The 24,365-nt window shown below is 38.2% G+C and overlaps 2 protein-coding genes across 3 annotated transcripts in view; both read left to right on the top strand.

The window, feature by feature from the left end:
* Positions 1 to 2,387: 2,387 nt before the first annotated feature.
* On the top strand, positions 2,388 to 5,817 carry LOC149924825 (uncharacterized). The gene is made up of 10 exons (XM_090161144.1): positions 2,388 to 2,422; positions 2,535 to 2,647; positions 2,879 to 3,003; positions 3,232 to 3,300; positions 3,363 to 3,518; positions 3,584 to 3,655; positions 3,719 to 3,791; positions 3,861 to 4,011; positions 4,071 to 4,277; positions 4,343 to 5,817. The coding sequence occupies exons 2-10, from the start codon at positions 2,567 to 2,569 to the stop codon at positions 5,695 to 5,697; spliced, it is 2,289 nt and encodes a 762-aa protein (XP_090017270.1). The 5' UTR covers positions 2,388 to 2,422; positions 2,535 to 2,566; the 3' UTR covers positions 5,698 to 5,817.
* Positions 5,818 to 6,114: 297 nt separating this feature from the next.
* LOC149924824 (uncharacterized) overlaps positions 6,115 to 24,365 on the top strand; it is a 557,796-nt gene continuing 539,545 nt past the window's right edge. For both annotated transcript variants that reach the window (XM_090159675.1, XM_090159674.1), the window contains exons 1-2: positions 6,115 to 6,237; positions 20,688 to 20,868. In XM_090159675.1, coding sequence (XP_090015801.1) covers positions 6,186 to 6,237; positions 20,688 to 20,868 — 233 coding nt within the window. In that variant the 5' untranslated portion in view covers positions 6,115 to 6,185. The remainder of the gene's footprint in view (positions 6,238 to 20,687; positions 20,869 to 24,365) is intronic.

The following is a 24,365-nucleotide window of genomic DNA, read 5'->3' as shown; positions in this document are numbered from 1 at the left end:
TGAGTAGTTCTTGGAGGTGTCTGCTCTGCTTGGTCGGAGATTACTAGCGGTGTGCTTCAGGGCTCTGTCCTTGGCCCTACACTGTTTTTGATATTCATAAATGATCTTCCCCTTGTTATTTGGGAATGTCTCTTGAAACTATTTGCGGACGACAAAAGAGTTGGTCACAGGATCGCCTCACCTACCGATGCACATTCACTCCAGAGGGACATAGATGCCCTTGATTGCTGGGTATAATCCAATGGTATGAGCTTCATCTCAACGAAATATATGGTGCTCCACTGCGCGGTGCGAATAACCCGAAATTTCAGTACCGGCTGGGTGGCAGAGCAATCGAGGCTCATGCCGTGGTTCGTGACCTAGTCATGCTCTCTGGCCACATGTTGAGGACCTCGCATAGTAAAGTAGCGTCTGCCCGAAGAATGATAATCTTTTACATGTTGCGACGGCCCTTCTCCCATTTTAGTGTTAAATCGTTTAAAATCTTGTATCGAACATACGTCCATCCTCACCTCGACTACTGCTCCAGTATTTGATCACCTCACCTGGTAAAAGACATACGAATTTGGAGAGGGTGCAGCGAAAGGCCACGAAACTTCTATCTGGTTTACGCAACCTGCCCTACCCCGATCGCCTCAAGCGCCTTGACCTCCTGTCCCTTGAAGATAGGCGTCTTCGAACGGACCTCGTGGAGGCCTTTAAAATTATTTACGTTGAACCCATTGTCAAAATAGCTTTATTTGCATATGTCACGTGTATTCTTTGCTTTTGCTTGTCCGCATCGCGTTGTCGGGGCACAATAAGTGTATAGCTTTCTTTACCTGACGACTAAAATTATTATTATTATAGTATAATAACTATAAAACTACATCGAATAATCGCCTGCTAAGTGCTAACACGCACTTCGACTTGTTTTAAACGTAATTTGCGTGAACCAACCCCAAATTATGTTAACCTGGTGGTTAAAAATTTTAAATTCTTTGACCACCGTAAATATGGAACTTCATAATCCCCTTTATACTTGAACGAAAAAGTTGTTGATTCTCATTTTTATTCAACGAAAGGATTATTTTAAATTATACCTTATTAGTTTATTTGTAGAGATATTTCTATGAGCGACCATGCAGACAACTAAGTAATTAAGGTAGTGGTGTTGCCAGGATTTTGGTTTGATGGGGGGTAGCACACCATTGAAAATGTAAAAAATAAAATAAGTTGTACGTACAACCACGAGGATTATTATCTTTGGTACAACCATACGTTTCGGGGGGTGGGTGCCACCGCCCCCGGTTGCGCAACTGGGCTATCCACAGAAATGTTTCGCCACATTAGGATGTTAGTGATCTCACTGATTTGAGGTTTGGCCATTTATGACATTACTCCTTGGAGTTACAGGAGTAACCAAAGACTATGTAAATCGATAGCTTTACCGTGTCTTTGGGAATAACTAACTATTCGTTACTCCTGTAGGGTTTCTAACAAACTGGTGCCGGATGGTTGGAGCCCCAATACAAAAGAGGGGTTCAAATGGCTCGATATTTCAATCTCTATGCAAACTACACTTTTATTTTGCCTTAAAACTATATCAAGTTTCTCCTGGATGTTATAATCCTTCTTCTATATTTTCATTCCAAAACTATCCTTTTCGTGGAAAAATAAAGTGGGACTCATAAAGGAAACGACGTTTGTAGGTAAATAATATCACTAAGATCTGAGTGGAGTAGTGGACACTCGCGGTACTGTCCTGATATTTAAATATGGGAGTCGAAAATAGATTATAATATATTTTTAATAATAATAATAATAATAATAATAATAATAAGGGGTAGTAACGTAAAACGTTATTCAAACGTTAGACTTCGTGTTTAAATTTAATTTTGGCCAGATGATTAAACGCCTACCGACCTATTTTTAAATTAAAAGTGTAAAATTCTTTATTTAGCTTAAATCCAATAGTTTATTTATCTCATTGTAAAATTTGTAGAACAACTGGTTTATCTTAATTTATTCAATTTATTTAATAAGTTTAGGAAATAAACTATAAAGTATTTTCTCGAGTAAAAGACACATAAAACTTTATTTATTTTGGAATTGTGACTACTTTAGTCTTGTCGTAACGCGTCTTATTATTTATTGTTATAAAAAAACAAGGTCGTATCCATGATTTTATTTCGGGTGGGGTTCAAACTTTGCTTCCCCCTTTGAAATCCCTCTTGATACTTAAAAGCAATGTATGTTTTGCAATACCCAACCGATTCATTTCGGGAGTATTTCTAGTAATTAGGTAAACAACGGTTTTTGGTACACTATAAAACTCTTTTTATTTTAAAAATGCGCGTTACATGTTTCCCCCGAAATATAATATGCCCTTGTTAAAATAGGTAAAATTTCCTCAAATCTTTCGCGGTAGAGCTGTTTCAAGGTTCGGCGAAAATATTACACTTGTCCGTTTTTGTTTGTGCGTTGCTCGACCATCATTCTTTCTTTCGTCGTTATTTCAGCAGAATCCAATAATTTAAATTACACCTATTTAGCAATTCTCAACTTTTCATGTAGTAATTTCAATATGAGTAAAGTTAAAAATTACACCAAAAGTAGAAAAACAGGTAATGAAAATGGAGGAGAAACTCAAAGTGTTGCAAATGAGGTAATAAAAATGATTGTTTTTTAATGTTTTAAGACAGTTCTGTGGCTAATGAAACAAAAAAGTATGAATTATCTGCGTAAGCCTTGGTCTGAAAAATATCTAACTTCTTCACAAAAAAGTGCACACGTTATCATGACGCATATATACCTAATATAGATTAAAGATTGCCATAAAAATTAATTTATTTACATAAGAATAACTTCAATTTTAAAGTGTTTTTATTTTGCAAAGGTGGACTTTATAGTCAAACTTTTGGAATCATTGCCTAAAGATGCTAAGCAAAAAGCATTTGTAGAACTAAAAAATAGATTAAGTTTAGAAGAGGGAACCTCAATAACTTCAACCGCCAATGCAAAGTATGTATTCATTATGTGTTAATTTAGCCACTCCAAACAAAAAGCTCATAAACAAGGTTCAGTGTTACTATACAAGTCTTATGTATTGGTTATATTCAAATTAGCAACAGATCCATTCCTCATAAATCTGAGTTACGTTTTTGATAAATTTTTAGCTGGCTTGGAGTTGTTAAGTGCAGTTTGTGAAAGAGGTAGACATAAATAATACAACAAACTATCCCAATCTAGTGATGAATCACCTTTGGCACAACGTGAGAAAACATCAAAAGTCCCTAAAAATGTTGATATCAACAAAAAGTATGAATCTTACTTTTCTATGAATGTAGAAACAGTTTATATCAAAGTTAATATGTTTTAAGCTCAATGGTGCCAACGAGGAGAAGTTCGAGAATGGCAAACAAATCTAACTTGGACAAATCAAAAACTGCCCAGGAAAAAGAACCGGAACCATATGAAGAAATAATTTTACCACATTCTCCATTTCCTCAAACATCATATGTTGATAATGATGATTTGTATGTGTATTTAACATGTTTTGAATTCCTTTAACTAAATACTAGTGTTAACATTTCAAACGTAGACCAGTTGTCATGGAAATACAGAGTTTGTCAGAAATTACACATCCTGAAAACAGGAACTACGACACTACTGAGTACATATCTACCGTATCTTCTACTATATAACCCTAGTGTACTCATGAACTTTTGTTTTTTAGTCCAAAAGAAATCACTCCATACTCCTGTACTAAAAGACGAAGAAAAAGAGTTATTCAACAAAGCACACCTAAGGTACTATTTTATAACCGGTTTAATTATGTTCTTAACCCACCATTTTAGAGGTTTAAATTCATCTTACAGCCACTGAGTAGCATTCCTATTGACCCAAAAATTGAGAATGGCTGTTTCGTGCCTCTTGAAAGGATCCTTGCACTTGAAATAGGATTGTCACGTAGCAAGAAGCAAATGAAGAGAAATTCTAATGACAAGGATTATGTGCCACCAAAGAAAAGTGGGTGCAATTTAATCTGTTAATACAATTTAGTGCTTCAAATTCGTTTTAATTTGTAGAGAGAAAAAACAGAAATATTTCAATTAAACAAGAAAAGATGTCAGATAATGAATCTTCCTGTAGCGAAGCCAAATACAATTGTGTAGAGTGTGACAAACAATTTAACAGCTACAATGGTTACAGATGCCACATGTATCGCCACACGGGAAACTTGCCTTTTACGTGTCAATATTGTGGAAAACAATTTCCATTGAAATTTCCTTATGGTAAATTAATGGCTTTATAACTTTGGTATTGGCCAATAGACTTTTGCAAATTTTTTCATTTTCAGAATCCCACATTAGAAGGCATGAGAAAATTAAACCTTTCAGCTGCAACATGTGCGATTATAAGTCCGTCAACAAAATCGATTTGGTGATGCACTCGACCGTTCATTCTTTAACCAAACGCTTCAACTGCGATTCTTGTGGAAAGGGTTTTGCTAGTAGAACCCGTCTCAACACCCACGTTACGTATGTACACAATAAAGACAAGCTCGATGCCCTGGTGTGTCACATCTGTGGATTCCAGACTAAAAGCAAATATTCGTTGAACAGACACCATGTTATAGCTCACACGGACAAGGAGAAATTTCAGTGTCCAATTTGCTATAAAATATTAGTTCAAAAACCTACATTCAAATTACACTTGCAGTCTCATACAGGCGTTGGACTTTATGATTGCGGTGTATGCCAGAAAAAGTGCATCAACAAGGCCCGATTGGATTTGCACATGAAAATTCACCAAGACGCAACTTTTGAATGTGGACAGTGTTGCCGTAAATTCAAATCGCAGTCTCAACTTACGGCTCATCAGCTTATTCATGAGAAAAAAAAACCTTTTCAGTGTACCCACTGTAATTACGAGTGTACCATGAAAGCAAACTTTACCAAACATATGAGAAATTTGCATAATGATCCAGAGTTTACCAAGCCCGAAACCTTGACCAAGGAATTGGAAGTGAAAAAGGATGATTCAGATCCTCAATTGGTTGAAAAAGGCTTAGTAGTGCTTGAAGAGTTACTAAAAGAAACAGCCGCAGCTGCTGGGAAAGAGTATTCAATTGAAGAACTGAGAGAGCTTGAAATGCAACGTCAAAGCGTTAAAAAGGCCCCTTCTGAAAAGACCCTCATCGGAGCTCCTGGACTAAGAAGGAGGGGTCGCCCACCCAACCCGAATAAGCCTCTAAACCCACCTACATTGAAACGTAAACAAACCAGCGTTACGTTAACAAAAGAAGTCATTGAAAGCCTAAATGTTAAATATATGAACTCTATGAAGGGAAAGGTAGGCACCGCTGAAGCTAAAAGAATCGCTGATTTGTGTCAGATGGTTGATTTGAGCCAATACGTCTTTGAAGTAGAGGATGAACAAGTTGATGTACCCATTGAAGTTGAAGAAGATGGCAAGAAAGTTAAAATGATCATTATTGAATTGAAGGGTGATGATGAAGATGAAGATGAGGATGATGACAACGAAGATGCACAGAAAAAAGAAGTCGAAGAAATGGAACATATATTAGCTGATAACATAGAAATTATAGGAAATTCATTTGATCCCAAAGAAGTTCACGAAGTGCATCTACTTCCAAATGAGCCTGATAAAAGCTTGGTTGATAGAGAGGAAAATATAGATGATCCAATCTGAACCTTGTTTTCCTTTTCGTATTGTTCGTTTTTCAAGTTATGTTGTAAATTTTTTTAAATATTAAAGTATTATTAACTACTTTTCTGTACGTATTAAACAAAATATATAATAATACTTTGTCTTTGATTTTCTTGCATCGCGTGTTCGTATGCATTTCCATTTATTAAAGTTTTTCAACTTTTATCTGTAATGTTATTGGCGGAGATTTTTACATCTTGGGAATACTTAAGCTATTGGTTAAAAGTTTCACGACTAGGTCACGTGGCTAAGGAAAAAAGACGTCTGCTCTTCCGTAAACATCGAAATAATCGAAGTCTATCGAATGTCCCTTTGCGTTCGTTTTAAATGGTCGTTTTTTATATTTTAAAGTTTTTTTAAGGATTAAGTTTAAATTTATTTATTTTTTAATGTAGAAGTTATAAACTTACTGATTTATATCATTTCAAACGTTTACAAATGGGAAAACCTGCCGATTACCTTCTTGCGGTATGATTTTAACTTGGATTTACCTCTTGATTCTCCCGCTTCAAATACTTCCAGGTAAGCTCACCTTTGCGTTATTGTAAGCCGGGAATTACGAAATAGATTTACAGGTCTGGTAACCCCTTGTAGTTTCTTAACGATTATTGGAATATATAGTATAGATATTTTCAACATTTAATAGGGGGTAACGGGTTTTTCATTGTTAGTTAGTTATCTACCTTATGAAAAATTACGGAGTTTGTATTTGCACACGGGGTCCATGACAAATTGATAGGCTTCGATTAATCGTGAACGTTTATTAGTGTAAAAGTATTTATTTACAAATGTATTTGACATTTATACGGGGAATGGTTTCCAACTTTACAATACTTCATATATTTTAAACCAGGGGAGTAAAAAAAAATGTTTCCCCTCTATCTGGAGCGAGGAAGCAGTGGGCGGTCGGTTCTTCAAGACGTCAAACGTATGATGAACATTACACAGATGGCCGACAGCCGCTACCCCTCCTTCTTTTTCGGGGAATCGGGTGGAAATGAGAATGAACGTTTTTTTACAAGCCCGTACATCGTCCGACCTTAGAATATATAGATGAGGAATAGCAACTGTACCGAATTATCGTCTCGGGGTACTTTAACCATATTAACTTAATATTATGTCTCAAGTCTTGTTCATTGAGTTATATAGTAACCGGAAGTACCACGCTTAAACTCTTCCCTTTAGAACATCAAGATAATTTTTAAAGCCTTATAAAAACTAGAGTTGCTATTCCTTCCTATTGCTTCTATGGTTTAACTATATAACTTCCCTTACCCAGGCTAGTGCGGATTTCGATTAATTTTTTCCATGAATAAAATAAGTTCGGCGATATTTAAATAACCAATAGTTGAATAAAAATTGTAAAATGTTTAAATAATCGAAAGTGAATAAGCTTATTATTTAAATAAAACAAAACAATTATTTAAATAAATGCCACTTTTATTCAAATAAATGCTTGGTTGCGTAAACAACATAATTAAATAAGTTAAAATGATATTCTTTTTAGCAACGTTTTTTAAATAAATCGGAAAATTTGTGGATAATGAATAAACAATTCCGAGCACTAACCCAGGCCATACATTTTAAATGGATTTACATTTTGGGAAATTTTATCCTCTGTATTTCGCTTTCGGTTACCGAAAAATCATCAGCCATCATCACATGGGACGCGTTTGACACCCGTAACCTGCGGGGTTTTCATCAAAAGCCAAATGATCATAATCTGTAATTCGTTGAATTTAATAAAGCCTCCCTTGGCTGCCCCCAGGGTGAAGGAATATAATGCACTCACACCTAACTGGATCATTTTTTGTTGATCCTCTAAAAAATGTGACAAAAATAATATCTGTTTAATTCGTCAACCCGATATTGTGAAAATACCACACCATGTTAGGGTCTAGAAACTAAGGGTTAGTGCCATTTGCGGACAAGTCAATTTTCGTGCCATTGGTGGACCAAAAATTCAAAATAACAAATTGTCATATATAAGAGGTGTCATTTGCGGACATATTATTATTACCTAATATATCTAATGATTTTATTTGAAATGCGTTTTTTTATATAATTCGATCTAGCATAAGTATCATAATAACAATAAGTATGACACCTTCCTATTGCTTTAATGCTAATTTTCTAACCGAACCTTTTTAGTTTCACATCGAATATATATTCGAAGTGACACTATTGCTATGGACGGAATGTCGTTAAGTGTTGTTTGTTTGTTGGCGTCGGCGTCGTGGAAAGCGACTACACGGTAAAAAAATTATTGGCGTCACCGGGATTCGAACCCAGATTTCTGGCCGCGTAGTTTCCAAAACCGACGTCTTTATTAAATGAGCCACGCCGTCCTCTTCGAATTTCATGCTTGAACTTTTAGCCTCGAACACTTTTATAGTTTGTATAGTTGGTCCAGAGATTTTTCGCCTCCTCCGACCAACCCCTTAAAAGGAGAGTGACCAAAATCAAGTTGGTCTTATTCCATAGAACTCTTTGAAGCGCACGCAGTGCCGTTAATTTCTGCCCCCTCCGACCAACCCACTTAAAGGGAGAGTGACCGGGAAAAAAGTTGGTCTCATTCGATAGAACAATTAAAGTTAAAGATTGGAATCGTCTACGTGAAAGAGTGAGACCAACAAATCCAAAGCAGTCAAACTTGGGGCCTGTTTAAAAGTCTGCTTTGCTAGAATCGCACATGTTAAATTCAATTGGCTAGCACTTTGGCTAGGGCTTTTGCAACAGGCCCTTAAGCTGCAAAGTATGCGACCATGGGGACAGAATCTCCGTCTTGCCATATTCTTAGTACATAAATACATTCTTGGAATATTATGATTCATGCAGTTGTTAATAATCCATGTTAAATATCTGCTCTAAGAAAATACCAATTTAATCACCGAGATAATATAAAATTCGAGAATGACATATTCTATTAATTTCTATTTTGCAAAATTACATTCATGGGTATTTTTTTTAAATGAATTTGCGAATTTACATGACTTTTGGTGCCTAAACTACCCAAATGTTTGATATAAATTTCCTAAAATAAACACATTTGAATCCCAGTTTAAGAATTTCTTTAAATCATATTTCCACTAATTTCAATAATTTAAAAGAATTATGTTCGTCGTGATTTGCTTACCTATTTCACCTTTGATACTTTCCGTCTATCTAACGATAGGAAATCAACAGCTTTTGTATTGGTTTGCCCACCCGGGTATCCTGAGGGTGGGCGGTGGCCAAGTTTTAATCCTTCAACTTAGGATGGTATTTTATATATCTAACGATAGGAAATCACAAGGCCTCAACAGCCTTGGTATTGGTTTGCCCACCCGCGTATCCTGAGGGTGGGCGGTGCCCAAGTTTTAATCCTTCAACTTAGGATGGTATTTTATATATCTAACGATAGGAAATCACAAGGCCTCAACAGCTTTTATTCGTTTGCCCACCCGCGTATCCTGATGGTGGGTGGCGCTCAAGTTTTAATCCTTCAACATAGGATGGTAATTTATATATCAAACGATAAGAAATCGCATAGACTCAACAGTTTTTGTATTAGTTTGCCTACCTGTGTCTACTAAGGGTGTATGGGTTTGCCCACTCGAATACACTGATGTGTAACTAATATTACGGCCTGGGCCGACTTGTTTCGGCACTGATACTCTCTTCAAGCTGTGACTTGGACTCGCGACATACCGTTTTGGATGACTACTATTTGATAAACATTTAATCCTAATATAATAAATAAAAACACGAGCTCGTGGCGCCGAGAAAAACCTTTTTAATTTATATCATTTTAGCCTAATATTCCGCCAAAGATAATTTAAACTCGTACCCTAGATTCGAAATCACTCTCTCGCGCGTTGCCGATAGTGTTTACCCACTTCCCGCCGGAACTCAGAAAAAATTCGCTCCATGGTTTGCGCCTTACCGCAACCGATGGAGCCCGATTTTTCTGAGGTCACGTGCCGGAAAAGGGTAAACGCTTCGTAACAAAACCGTCAATGGGAAGGCTCTCAGTATTCGTATCTAGGGTACGAGTTTAAATTATCTTTGATTCCGCCTATCTATCGGAAACCAGACATTTCGGCTTAGCGGAAGTCTCGCATATTTTAGACACTAGAGGGCTCTGTGCTGAGAAAACATCTTGATTACGCAATAACTATGAAAATCAGTTTGGTTGTAAATCTCGTTAATTGTCATACTTATTCTATTATGATACGTATGGATCTAGTAATCTCTTTTATTCAAGTTTCGACTTTTTTATTTGAAGATAATTGCATAAGTTTTTTTACATTTTTTAAGCGAGTTTATGTATAGTAGAGACAACTAAAAAAAGCCCTTAGCAATTCAATAAAAAATGTTTAAGAACATTAGCTTTCGTACAAAAACTTGAATAGTACTGATTTTATCTATATTCAATAAATAAAGATTATCTTGGTTTTTAATTATAATTTTAATATTTATTTTTGTCCGAAAATTGCACTTATCTCTAGTCCACCGTAAATCTGTCCGCAAATGGCACTAAATTTTACTTGGTCAGATATTTATCAATCTCTAGTCGTTAACAATGGAATCTTTAAATTCTAATTTATTATTATTGTGTATTGTTATTATTATTATTATAATTAGAATTATAATACTTAAGTAAAAAAATTAAATGAAAAATTATTGTACCAATTTTGAATCTTCAATCAGAGCAGGGAAAATATATTGCGTTTTTGCATTTTCCAGATGGTGCTACAGATTTTTTGGGGGTTTCCAGATGGCGCTACAGGTGTTTTGTGGGTTTCCAGATGGCGCTACTGATTTTTTGGGGGTTTCCAGATGGCGCTACAGATTTTTTGGGGGTTTCCAGATGGCGCTACAGATTTTTTGGGGGTTTCCAGATGGCGCTACAGATTTTTTGGGGGTTTCCAGATGGCGCTACAGATTTTGAGGGCGTTTCCAGATGGCGCTACAGATTTTGAGGGCGTTTCCAGATGGCGCTACAGATTTTTTGAGGGTTTCCATTCTGTTAAGTGTAAGATCATGGTCGCAGGGGACAATGTAGTCGTACTTACCATTAGTTCTATGGGACCTTGATAAAATTTCAAAAATTAGACCCAAGTCCTCGTGATTACCGATACGACCAATAGACCCATGATGAAAGTTGGGGGGCCGATAGAGGTCGGGGACGGTAGATCATTATCCATGTTTAAATGGATTTTTTTTCGGGAAAGAAATGTAAACAAAGAAATTTACCGGTTAATATTTCGGAAAATGATTAAAAAACATGTATTATTCGGAAAATTTTAGCTTTTTATCGAAAAAAAACGTCGTTTTTACGATCAATTTTACAAAATTTATCAAAAAATTAATCGGATAATACATAAATATAAATTAATTGATCAAAACATTTTACGAATAATTTTGAGAACTTTATCTATTGAATAAAAGTTAACCATCCCCGACCTCTAGGGGCCGAAAATTAACATTTTTACCTGGCAACTCAGCATTTGGACGGAATATCCGTTTCCTTACTTCCGCCTGTATATTTCAATGGCGGTCACGTGGTTCAAAACGTCACAAACAGGATGTTCCGTCCAGAGGTGTCACTTAAGCCTCGTCCGCGGCCCCTCTTTTGTTATGGGTCTATTAAATTCTAGATACTATAGTGTTGGAAATATCTGAAATTCAAACGGTACCGTGTCCCTTTAAGCAAAATATTGGTGCCAAATTAGTGGTTTATTTCCGATATAATTGGTCACACGTTTCCACCAAACAGTGCGTTTAAATTTTTGTGGGTCGAAATAGCATTTTTAACACCAGGGCTAACTATTTGGCTCCCTCCCATGGGATTATTGGTATTTTTTATGGTCGTCTGCTATAATGGTTCCGGTATGAAATTTATAAATTAGGTTTAATAGCCCGTTAAAATTATTTATGTCTGCTATTTCGATAATAACAAGATTAGATAATTAAATGTCACTGACGTTACGGAATAGCTGAATTTGATTGGGTGATTTTAAAGAGTTGTATAAAAATCAGTCACCCAACCGCAAAAAGTCCACCAAATAAATATGCTGTTCACGGTGCTGAATTAACTAGCCGAGAAGCCCACCCTACGAGCGGGCCCTCAGCTAGTTGTGTGTTTCGAGGCACTCCACCCCCGTAAGGCCCCCTCCCCCTTTCCCCATGCGATAATTTCCATGGTACCCTTTCCCCAAAGTAGAACCACCCCAGTAAGGCCCTACCTCCCCTTTTTCCCATGTGATAATTACCGTTCCTCCCCTTTTTTATCATGTTATAATTACCGTGGTACCCTTTTCCCCATAGTCGAACCACCGCAGTAAGGCCCACTCCCTTTTTTCCCATGTGATAATTTACATGGTACCCTTAACCCCATAGTAGAACCACCCCAGTAAGGCCCTACCTCCCCTTTTTTCCCATGTGATAATTACCGTTCCTCCCCTTTTTTTATCATGTTATAATTACCGTGGTACCCTTTTCCCCATAGTCGAACCACCGCAGTAAGGCCCACTCCCTTTTTTCCCATGTGATAATTTACATGGTACCCTTAACCCCATAGTAGAACCACCCCAGTAAGGCCCTACCTCCCCTTTTTTCCCATGTGATAATTACCGTTCCTCCCCTTTTTTATCATGTTATGATTACCGTGGTACCCTTTTCCCCATAGTCGAACCACCGCAGTAAGGCCCTACCTCCCCTTTTTTCCCATGTGATAATTACCGTTCCTCCCCTTTTTTATCATGTTATGATTACCGTGGTACCCTTTTCCCCATAGTCGAACCACCGCAGTAAGGCCCACTCCCTTTTTTCCCATGTGATAATTTACATGGTACCCTTAACCCCATAGTAGAACCACCCCAGTAAGGCCCTACCTTCCCTTTTTTCCCATGTGATAATTACCGTTCCTCCCCTTTTTTATCATGTTATGATTACCGTGGTACCCTTTTCCCCATAGTCGAACCACCGCAGTAAGGCCCTACCTCCCCTTTTTTCCCATGTGATAATTACCGTTCCTCCCCTTTTTTATCATGTTATGATTACCGTGGTACCCTTTTCCCCATAGTCGAACCACCCCAGTAAGGCCCTACCTCCCCTTTTTTCCCATGTGATAATTACCGTTCCTCCCCTTTTTTATCATGTTATGATTACCGTGGTACCCTTTTCCCCATAGTCGAACCACCGCAGTAAGGCCCTACCTCCCCTTTTTTCCCATGTGATAATTACCGTTCCTCCCCTTTTTTATCATGTTATGATTACCGTGGTACCCTTTTCCCCATAGTCGAACCACCCCAGTAAGGCCCTACCTCCCCTTTTTTCCCATGTGATAATTACCGTTCCTCCCCTTTTTTATCATGTTATGATTACCGTGGTACCCTTTTCCCCATAGTCGAACCACCGCAGTAAGGCCCTACCTCCCCTTTTTTCCCATGTGATAATTACCGTTCCTCCCCTTTTTTCTCATGTTATAATTACCGTGGTACCAACCTCGCCCTGTTTCCCATGTGATAATTACCGTTGTACCCTTTTCCCCATAGTAGAACCACCCCAGTAAGTCCCTTTTCCCCATGTGATAATTACCGGGGTACCCCTCCCCCTTTTGCCCAAAATTACCGTGGTACCCCCTCCCCGCTTTTCCCATGTGTTAATTACCGTGGTACCCTTTTCCCCGCCAAAATAACTCAAACTCGCAGTCGTACCAAACCAAGGTTCGTAAAAATGCTTGCCGCCCTATAGTACCAAACCCCCCCTGTACCTCTTTAAACCCGATGTATCCAATGGCTGATGCATAAAGGCCACGGGACTAACGTACGCCGAGAGAGCCACGGGACTTTCAAATCGGAACGACCCCGAAACCTCCCCTCCTCGTTTCCGAAACTCACAGGCCTTCCGAAACTACCTCATACGATCCCCCCCCCCCTCCGAAATTCGCAGCGGAAACAGAGATAATTTCGGGTGTATTGCGGGTTGGGACAAACACGGCCCAACTCTCAGGGGGGTCAGATTTTGAGAAAATAGATAGTCGAACCATCTCAGTAACGAAGCCAAAGCCAGTCTCGGTTTCCCTCTGTTCCGCGGGTCGCTTTTTCCTCGCCGCCCCGCCTTCGCCTTCCTCGCCTGACTAACCAAAAGCTCGAATTTTCGCGGTGGCGGAGTGGTTAGCACTTTCGCCTCGCAGCCAGAGGAGCCGGGTTCAATCCCAGCTTGTGGCAGGGGGTGAAAACTTGGGACAACTCCTTCCGCGTTGAGTTTGAAAGTTCTCTCCCCACTGGTTTTAGGGGGTTTCCCCGAGCTCTTCGGTTTCCCCTTCCATAAAAACGTGTTGAGGTTAATGGTAATAGTTAGTGTAGGGAGCTGTTGGCTCGCGTGGCTTGAATGGCTTGATACCACCCTCCTACGCATTGTAACCCGGCCACCTGAATTAAAGGCTTTAAAAGTCGCTTGACGATTGGTATTAGCCTAGCTGATTATTAATTATTATTTTGCGTTAGCAAAGGAAATTTCGAATTAGTTTCTACTCCCTATAAAGGGTTACCGAATGGTTTTGAATTTTGGGGGTGTAGCTACAGAATCACTTGTTTTCGGAATTGATAAGGTGTTGGAAGGGGAAGAGTTTCCAAACGGCCAATATTAGGGCCCTTTAGGATAGTCACAGAAATGTCAGAGGTTATATTCTCTTAAACCATTGTTTTTTTCTAACATGGTTATACTTAGATCATTGATTTTCTTAAACCATTGATTTTCTTAAGCCATTGATTTTCTTGAGCCATTGATTTTCTTAAGCCATTGATTTTTCTTAGATCATTTATTTTCTTAAACCATTGATTTTCTTAAGCCCTGGATTTTCTGAGATCATTGATTTTACAAAGCCATTGATTTTCTTAAACCATTTTTTTCTTAAACCATTTATTTCTTAAACCATTTTTTTATTAAACAATTTTTTCTTAAACCCTTGTTTTTATTAAACTATTTTTTACTTAAACCATTTTTTTATTAAACAATTTTTTCTTAAACCATTGATTTTCTTAAAACATTAATTTTCTTAAACCATTGATTTTCTTAAACCATTGATTTTCTTAAGCCATTGATTTTCTTAAACCATTGATTTTCTTAAACCATTGATTTTCTTAAACCATTTATTTTCTTAAGCCATTGATTTTCTTAAGCCATTGATTTTCTTTGATCATTGATTTTCTTAAACCATTTATTTTCTTAAGCCTTTGATTTTCTTAGATCATTGATTTTCTTAAATCATTTATTTTCGGGTTAAGCAAAAAACAAATAATAATCCTAAAGATAACAGTAGAGGAAAAAACAACAATTGCGTAGGGCGCAGGCGCTTCTACTCCAATACCCCTTCTCGACTGCAACCGGAAATACCCGCTTTGGTTCTCAGATACGTCAGCTTCTCTCTGGCCAATGGTTTTGTGAAGATGTCTGCTATCATTTCATCGGTTGGGCAGTATGTAACGTTGATAGTCGCCTTCTCTTGCATATCCCGTAGAAAATGATATTTGACGTGTATGTGTTTGGTTCTGGAACTGGTTTTCTCACTGTTGATCATCTTGATGCATCCTTGGTTGTCCTCGAAAATCGTCGTCGGACCAGTAACTTTGAATCCAAAGTCTTCCAGAAGCTGCCTTAGTGATATAGCTTCCTGTACAGCGTGGCAGGCGGCTACGTACTCCGCCTCTGTTGAAGACAATGCGACAGTAGTTTGTTTACGGCTCGACCAGGTAATGGTTGACTTCCCCAACTGGTATAGGTGTCCGCTGGTCGATTTTCGGTATGTATGATCACCTGCCCAATCCGCATCTACGTAGCCTTGAAGTTCGAGGTCTTCAGACGCTGGTAGATGAAGAGACAGCTCTTGAGTTCCCTTCAAGTAGCGCATGACTCTTTTCACAGCAGTCCAATCACATTCTCTTGGTGACTCGACTCGTCTGCACAGTATGCTGACGCTGGCCGCTATGTCTGGTCTTGGAACAGTAGCTATATGCAATAATATCCCAATAGCTTTGCGATATTGATTATTGTTTGGAAGTATACCATCGTCACCCAGTAGTTTTGGGTAGGCTAAATCCATAGGAGTCTTCGACGGTGTGTCGTCTTCCATTCCGAAATCTTCCAACATGTTCTTGATTTTGAAACTTCCGTCTTCAGATCTCTCGATCTCTATTCCAAGGTAGTACGTAGCTTCTCCAAGATCCTTTGTTTAAAAAAAAATGATTCAGCTTGCTGAGTAACGTGTCGATGGTTCGGAAATCTTGGTTGGCGACAAGTAGATCATCTACGTATAGTACAGACCAAGGTCAGTTTTACTTCTAGTGAAGCCTTCTTGGAGTAGTATGTCGTTCGCCTTCTTGTTCCATGCCCGTGCGGACTGTTTAAGTCCATAGATGCTTTTTCTCAGCTTGCAGACTTTGTGCTCTAGACCGTTCTTGACAAAACCGGGAGGCTGAACCATAAATAAATCCTCTTCTATGTCGCCGTGCAGGAATGCAGTTTTGACGTCAAAGTGCTTGACAACCATTTTCTTAGAAGCGGCAACAGAGAGCAGGATCCGTACGGTTTCATACTTTGCGACTGGGGCGTAAGTTTCTTCGAAGTCCTTTCCGTATTTTTGTGAATATCCTTTGGCAACCAAGCGAGCTTTGTATTTCGTAACTTCACCACTCTCATTATATTTTACTTTGAAGATCCACTTGCATCCAATGGGTTTGCGACCTTGTGGTAAGTCGGTCAATTCCCAGGTACTTCTTTCTTCTGGCGACTTCATTTCTTCGTTGGCCGCTGCAACCCATTTAGATTTCTCTCCATCGTCGAGTCTGGTTACTTCTTCCCACGAAGAGGGTTCTCTTACGTGTTTAATGGACGCTTTATATCCAAACCTCTTTGGTGGTGCCCCGTGGTTAGGCCTCGTTGAAGTTCTTCGAGGGACCGGTTCTTCCTCGTTCGGTTTGCCATTTTCTTCGTTAGGTGCTGAGGCCTCCTTTGTTTCCCCTTCTGAAACTGATGTTGACATCGGAACCTGAATTTCATCTCCGCAATTGGTGTGGCCCATTCTTTCGTCGAACTTTACGCTTCAACTGAAGTGAACTGTGTTGGTTTCCAGATTCAATATTCGGTAGCCTTTGGTTGCTAGGCCATACCCGACGAGTATAGAGTAGTATCAGTGTGACGTCCCGCTACGTCACCCATGCTTTTTCCTATAGAGAAAAAAACGCGCCTAAAATGGCGGCCATTGTCAAAGCTACGGAGTGACATTACTCTATTCCTTCCTCCGCTTTGTCATCCCATTTCGAACGCTCCTTTTTGGGAATGTAGGAAAATGCTCAACTTCCAAAGACTCTGATATGACCAATTCATGGTTTTGACCCAGTCCAGTTTTCGTACGGTGTCTTTTCGATAGCTTTACTTGGTAGGCGATTCTGGAGATAGCACGCAGTCAGTACCGCTTCTCCCCACCATCGGTTGGGTAAATCTGCGTCAAGTAACATCGTTTTCGCCATCTCAATCAACGATCTATTTTTCCGTTCGGCAACGCCGTTTTGCTGGGGAGTGTATGGGATCGTTAATTCACGCTTGATACCTTTTTGCTTCAGATACCTTTCCAAGCCCTTTGATACGTATTCTCCACCGTTGTCTGTCCTTATTGTCAAAGGTTTGCGATGAAACTTGTTACTTACGGCGGCCACATACTCCTGGAAGACTTCGATGACTGCGTCTTTGGTCTTGATTAGGTATACTTGAGGAAACCTCGAGAAATCGTCGATAAAGGTTACCAAGTAACGGTTTCCACCAGGTGTGGCCTCCTTCATCGGCCCGCATACATCGCTGTGAATAAGATCGAGTGGTTGTTGGCACCTGGTCGTGGACGTGGGAAACGGGGTTTGCGTCATCTTTCCCTTGAAACAGAATTCGCAGGTCGATAACGTCTGATTAGTTGCCAGCTTGATACCCTCCGCTAGGTTTTTCGTGAAGAGTGTTTTCACCGCTGACGGATCCCGGTGGCCCATTCGTCTATGCCAGAGGTGTAGAGATTCATCACTTGAAGCAATCTTAGCCACGATGCTACTTTCTATCTGTAGACGATATAATGACCCATCCATTTGGGCTGTGGTGACGACAATGTCTCCTTCTTTAATGCTGCAGGTGTCTTCATCAAAGATGACCTTGTGACCTGTCTTCGTCAGCTGATAAACGGACAATAGACTCCCTCCAAGTTTGGGAACGTACAAGACATTGTTGACTTGAATGTTGCGGATATCACCTTGTGGTCCAATACATCGTAGCGTACCGCTTCCAATGCCTTCCGCTTTGATAATTGATTCATCGGCTAGATGGATACTCTCGTCACGGGGCTGTATCTCCTTGAAGAATAATCGGTTTGAAGTCATATGACTGGTTGCCCCAGAGTCCACATACCAGGCGATGTCTGAAACACTGATTGAAGCGATAAATGCACTGTAACCTCTAGCTTCGATTTTTCCGGTAGCCGTTCTATTTTGCTGAGCTTCGTTCTTCGGCATTTGTTTACTCTGGAACTTTTTGTACTTCCTACAGTGCCGTTTAAAATGACCAGGTTTCTTGCAAAAATGACAGGTTTGATTCTCTTTCTTGAAGTTGGTCTTGGTGCTGTGGTCAGTAACGTTTAAAGCCGTTTCTAACTTCGCCACGTCTGAAAATGCCGCCTTTTCCTGCCTTCTATTAAATTCGTCGATTAACTTGCATCGGATAAATTCCAGGGTAAGCTCGTCTTCAGGTCGGACCTCCAACGCTGTTATCAGAGGGTCATATGAATCCGGAAAACTGCAGAGTAGTATCGCTGCGAGGTTCGAATCAGAGATTTCCGTTCCCGTGCCACGAAGACGTTCTACTATCTCCATCATGGACGATATGTGCTGCTGCATACCTTGACCTTCAAATAATCGTAATTTGTACAGTTTTCTAAGAAGAAATAACTTGCTTGTGATATTAGCTTGCTCGTGCAACTTTTGTAGTGTGATCCACATATCTCTGGCGCTGCCTGAATTTACGATGTGAATCAGCTGATCGTCTTCAACTGCGAGTGCGATAGTTGACCGTGCTTGTCTATCCTTTTTTCCCCCGCTCAGCTGTAATTTCGGCCGTCGGTTGATCAACGATCGTCCACCTTGAATTTCCAAAGATGGTAATTCACGTTGTTCAGCTTTGTAATGGAGAATCTTACATCTCCGCCAGTAGCCATGTTGACGTTTGAAACGATAAATAATACGAGGGCCTGAGACCTAACTACCTGACAGGCTAATTATGATGAAGACTTTACGCAGTGGTAGCGTGCAGGTCCCATAACCTATTAAAGGTAATAGTTAGTGTAGGGAGCTGTTGGCTCGCGTGGCTTGAATGGCTTGATACCACCCTCCTACGCATTGTAACCCGGCCACCTGAATTAAAGGCTTTAAAAGTCGCTTGACGATTGGTATTAGCCTAGCTGATTATTAATTATTATTTTACGTTAGCAAAGGAAATTTCGAATTAGTTTCTACTCACTATAAAGGGTTACCGAATGGTTTTGAATTTTGGGGGTGTAGCTACAGAATCACTTGTTTTCGGAATTGAGGAGGTGTTGGAAGGGGAAGAGTTTCCAAACGGCCAATATTAGGGCCCTTTAGGATAGTCACAGAAATGTCAGAGGTTATATTCTCTTAAACCATTGTTTTTTTCAAACATGGTTATACTTAGATCATTGATTTTCTTAAACCATTTATTTTCTTAAACCATTGATTTTCTTAAGCCATTGATTTTCTTAAACCATTGATTTTCTTAAACCATTGATTTTCTTAAACCATTGATTTTCTTAAACCATTGATTTTCTTAAGCCATTGATTTTCTTAAGCCATTGATTTTTCTTAGATCATTTATTTTCTTAAACCATTTATTTTCTTAAACCATTGATTTTCTTAAGCCATTGATTTTCTTAAGCCATTGATTTTTCTTAGATCATTTATTTTCTTAAACCATTGATTTTCTTAAGCCATTGATTTTTCTTAGATCATTTATTTTCTTAAACCATTTATTTTCTTAAACCATTGATTTTCTTAAGCCATTGATTTTTCTTAGATCATTTATTTTCTTAAACCATTGATTTTCTTAAGCCCTTGATTTTCTTAGATCATTGATTTTACAAAGCCATTGATTTTCTTAAACCATTTTTTTCTTAAACCATTTATTTCTTAAACCATTTTTTTATTAAACAATTTTTTCTTAAACCCTTGTTTTTATTAAACTATTTTTTACTTAAACCATTTTTTTATTAAACAATTTTTTCTTAAACCATTGATTTTCTTAAAACATAAATTTTCTTAAACCATTGATTTTCTTAAACCATTGATTTTCTTAAGCCATTGATTTTCTTTGATCATTGATTTTCTTAAACCATTTATTTTCTTAAGCCTTTGATTTTCTTAAACCATTGATTTTCTTAAACCATTGATTTTCTTAAGCCATTGATTTTCTTGAGCCATTGATTTTCTTAAGCCATTGATTTTTCTTAGATCATTTATTTTCTTAAACCATTGATTTTCTTAAGCCCTTGATTTTCTTAGATCATTGATTTTACTAAGCCATTGATTTTCTTAAACCATTTATTTATTACACAATTTTTTCTTAAACCATTTATTTCTTAAACCATTTTTTTATTAAACAATTTTTTCTTAAACCCTTGTTTTTATTAAACTATTTTTTACTTAAACCATTTTTTTATTAAACAATTTTTTCTTAAACCCTTGTTTTTATTAAACTATTTTTTACTTAAACCATTTTTTTATTAAACAATTTTTTATTAAACAATTTTTTCTTAAACCCTTGTTTTTCTTAAACTATTTTTTACTTAAACCATTTCTTTTCTTAAACAATAATTTTCTTATATTATTGTATTTCTTAAAGAATTTTTAGAGGCAAAATTTAATGGTTGATGTTGTTTGCAGCGATATGCGGTATATTGAAGGAGGGGGGATCAGAGGACGACTTATCTGAACTGTCGCCGGTGTGGTTCTTTGTGGGATGTCTCCATGGGGACGCCAAAGATATTAATTTCCACCAGGAGGGGCATGAAGAGGTGAACGGCCAGTCGCTACCAGGGTGTGTCCGGAAATGCCAACAACAAGGGTGAATACCATAATTTTAATTATCCTTCTTCGCTCGCGATTAATCATAAAGCCCCCCCCTTTAGCTCCCCTCTCTCGGGCTATAGACTGAATCACTAATTGCTCAAAGGGAAACAAACATTTAGAGCGAAGCCATTTGAGGTTCGATTTTTATGCTTTTATTTATACCAGATGGCGCTTATTAATAAATACTACAGGCTTGGCACAGTGCCTTTAAATCCTGGAAAATATCAGGGAATTGGAAAATGGGTCTAAAATTCAGGGAAAGGTCAAGGAATTTTAGGAACTATTATAAAAGTCTATGAAATGTCAGGAAATTTTTAAAACTTTTATAAAAGTCTAGGAATAATCAAAAAGTTTCAAAAACTGTTAAAAAGTCTAGGAAAAGTCAGGAAATTTGAAGAACTATTATAAAAGTCTAGGGAAAGTCAGGAAATTTGGAGAACTATTATAAAAGTCTAGGAAAAGACAGGAAATTTTAAGAACTATTATAAAAGTCTAGGAAAAGTCAGGAAATTTGAAGAACTATTATAAAAGTCTAGGAAAAGTCAGGAAATTTGAGGAACTGTTATAAAAGTCTCCGTGTTATTTGAAAAACCTTTTTTTTATGAGAAAAGTGGTAGTCATGCAGAGTATATTTATCTTGTAAATTGGTCAGGAAAAATGATTTTAGACGGTCAGGGAAACCTGGGAAAAGTCAAGGAATTTAAAAATGGAAAATCTGTGGCAGCCTTGGAAAAACTACACAAACGAAATCTAGCGCATAAATAAAAAACCAATTAATAAAGAAACAAAAAAATCTTTTTGATTATTGAAAAGTTTTACGCTCATAAATGCTGGCGCCATCTGGTAGGATTTCGCGTATTTACAAATCGGCCTCTAATGGCCTTACCCCTGTAAACGGATCTATCGGTCTATTGCGTGCCGAGGATAGCTCGTAAATAGATCAAATATAGTATATACTTATCTGGCAAGCTTCCAAATGTATTTTCTTTTGGTAAAATCTGTAACTCTGATACTGATTTCTGGGATTATTTAAAAAAAAAACCCATTGTATACAGTTAAATTATGTAGATATTTAATTTAAGTCAGCTAATAGGCCGTATCTCAATTTGGTCGCGCAGGCTATTTTGCTAAAAATATATTTTATCTAGAATTACGAAATTTTCAGGGTATATTTTTCAATAGGGAATTCTCTAATTATTAAATTTGTTTTTTTACCGGTAGGTAGTAGACAAAATTTTGCAATCTGATGAAAGTTGTAGGATATACCCATAAATGTTTAGAATGGTCTATTTTCCCAAAGTTATCGAGTCATGGAATAAAAACAAGCTCGTACTAGGTGTCAATACTTTTTTAATAGACTTCAATACAGGTTTTGTAACGTTGGTACTCTGTAAATATATCAGATAACTTTATATTTACTTTTTTTTTATAAATAAAGTGCCTATTCTTCATTGTTTTTATCGAGAAAAGAAGGCGCAGTAACTATTACATTTCGCGAGATAAAAATTGAAATTTCACTCTTCTCCGTTAAAGGGGGCTTTTCCTTCCGACATTATCTTGATTCGAGGGACTTTATGTAGCTCTCTTAAGTGGATGATACGATTCTTGCCGAGGATTTTTGAAGCTTTTATCTTGGTCGAGTAACTTCGGGAACACTGGGTTTTTTATAACGTTATTTCCTCTACCCCCTCCTTCTCAATTACCATGAAATCGCGCCTGTAGAGTGGGCTTGCCCGATATGCTATACTGTACCGCGGCTCAAAAACTAAAGGGGTTTTGATATATCCCACAGCCCTCCCCTCCCTTCAGCCTCTTGTTTGTGCTGGCGATATCTCGGTCCAGCGGATTTCTCGGGCTCTAATAAAATATGGTCTCTTCTATATATGTCGTTTTTTATGAGCAATACTCTCTTTGTTTTTAATGTTTGGGAGATGTCTTTCGTAGCAGTTTCCCGTTACAGAGCTTCCTTTTAAGATAGCGTACGCGTTTTGGGCTTTAGTCTATCACCTTTTCTTTTTTTATTATTATTATATAGAAGTTTTTTCTAGCGAATTACGTAGTTAAGCAAGTTTATATCGTCGGTTTTATAAACTGATATTTTAGCCATTGCGCGGCGGTATACTTCCAGCCTTTCGTAGAACTGTCTGGTTACTTGTTTATTTTGATTTCCTCTATAGTTAGCGAGAAAAGCCGTAGATGGCGGCAGCTTCGCCATTCGCGAATTTAAAATGTGTATTTTTAGATTGTAGCGCGAAAACTAGATGGCGGCAGGGGTTCTGTAAGGTTAATTTAATTTAACTTATTTACTTTTCATTGGTTTTCGGAATAATTTTTATTAGTTTAAATATATTAAATTAGTAATTTAATATTTTGCTTTTTCATCTTCTTGGCTGGTAACTAGCTTTTACCCGAACACCGGTGTACTCCGTGCGGAACACTTATACAGGCGTTAGTAGGCCAAAAATAGAGATCAAGTTATTTCGTTACAAACTATTTTATTTTAATATTAATTTTTATAATTTTATACCGGTAATCGCCGTATTTATTCCTAAATTTTCCAAAAATCGTGGGTGTATCGAGTCAAAGTGAAACCTAACAAGGTGCCCGTGGATAAATATTTGTTATAGGTTGCCAATTTTACGAGGTCGTACGGAAAAAGGGCTCGAAATTAATTTCTTCCAGTTTATGAGCGCGCGGTATAATCATAAAAGATACGCCGGCCACCCAAATTAAGCCGCCTCGTAAAAAAAGACGTCGAAAAAGCTGAAAAAAATAGCTCCCTGGAAACCAGCCTCCGAAGCCGCGTAAAATGCCTCCCGTTGCCTCCCACATTTCCAGACTTTGCGGCGCCACCGACTGATCGGTAAACATCGGCTCATCTTCGGAAACAACACCCACCATTCATCCCATCCCCGTAAAATAAGGCTTTTAATACTAATAGACCGCGAACCGCCGTTACCCGATAGTTTCACCCACGCGTTCTTCGCCCTACTTTAGTCGTTTTCTTAAATACGAAGTGATATATTCAATTCGACGGTCGCCGTTGGATTATTCCTTGATCTTCACCCGCTAGTTAATTGGAAGGTTTGAGAATGCGGGCGTTAAACGTACGACGTTGTATCGGGTGACCCCGACACTTATATTTCGGGCAACGACGGATGGTTTTATACCGCGGTTTTACGAGGCTTGACCAATGTCCAGTCATCACGCGCGCGCTCGCGATTTCCTCGGGATGAAGGGGAGAACCGCTGTCCAAACATTTTCTTTTTAGGGCGTTGTAAAAGTGAAACGGCGGAAGCCTATTTCTAATGAAAAGTGTTCTTGTTAACCGCGCATCACTTTCGGCGACCTCGTTTTTGATCGTAAATTGCCAGTTTCTCACTCTGCGCCTGACTGTCAACAGTTTTGGGACTGAGGGAGCGAGTTGTTGGATCATGGCGTTCTTTTTTGATGGCTCCACGTACCTGGTTTATGACACGCCATATATTGGAC

Source organism: Leiobunum rupestre, chromosome 10 (assembly GCF_980474605.1).
Source record: "Leiobunum rupestre chromosome 10, qqLeiRupe1.1.hap1, whole genome shotgun sequence".
NCBI classification, from domain to species: domain Eukaryota; kingdom Metazoa; phylum Arthropoda; class Arachnida; order Opiliones; family Sclerosomatidae; genus Leiobunum; species Leiobunum rupestre.
Note: the sequence above shows the minus strand (reverse complement) of the source record. Positions and strands in the feature narration are given on the sequence as shown.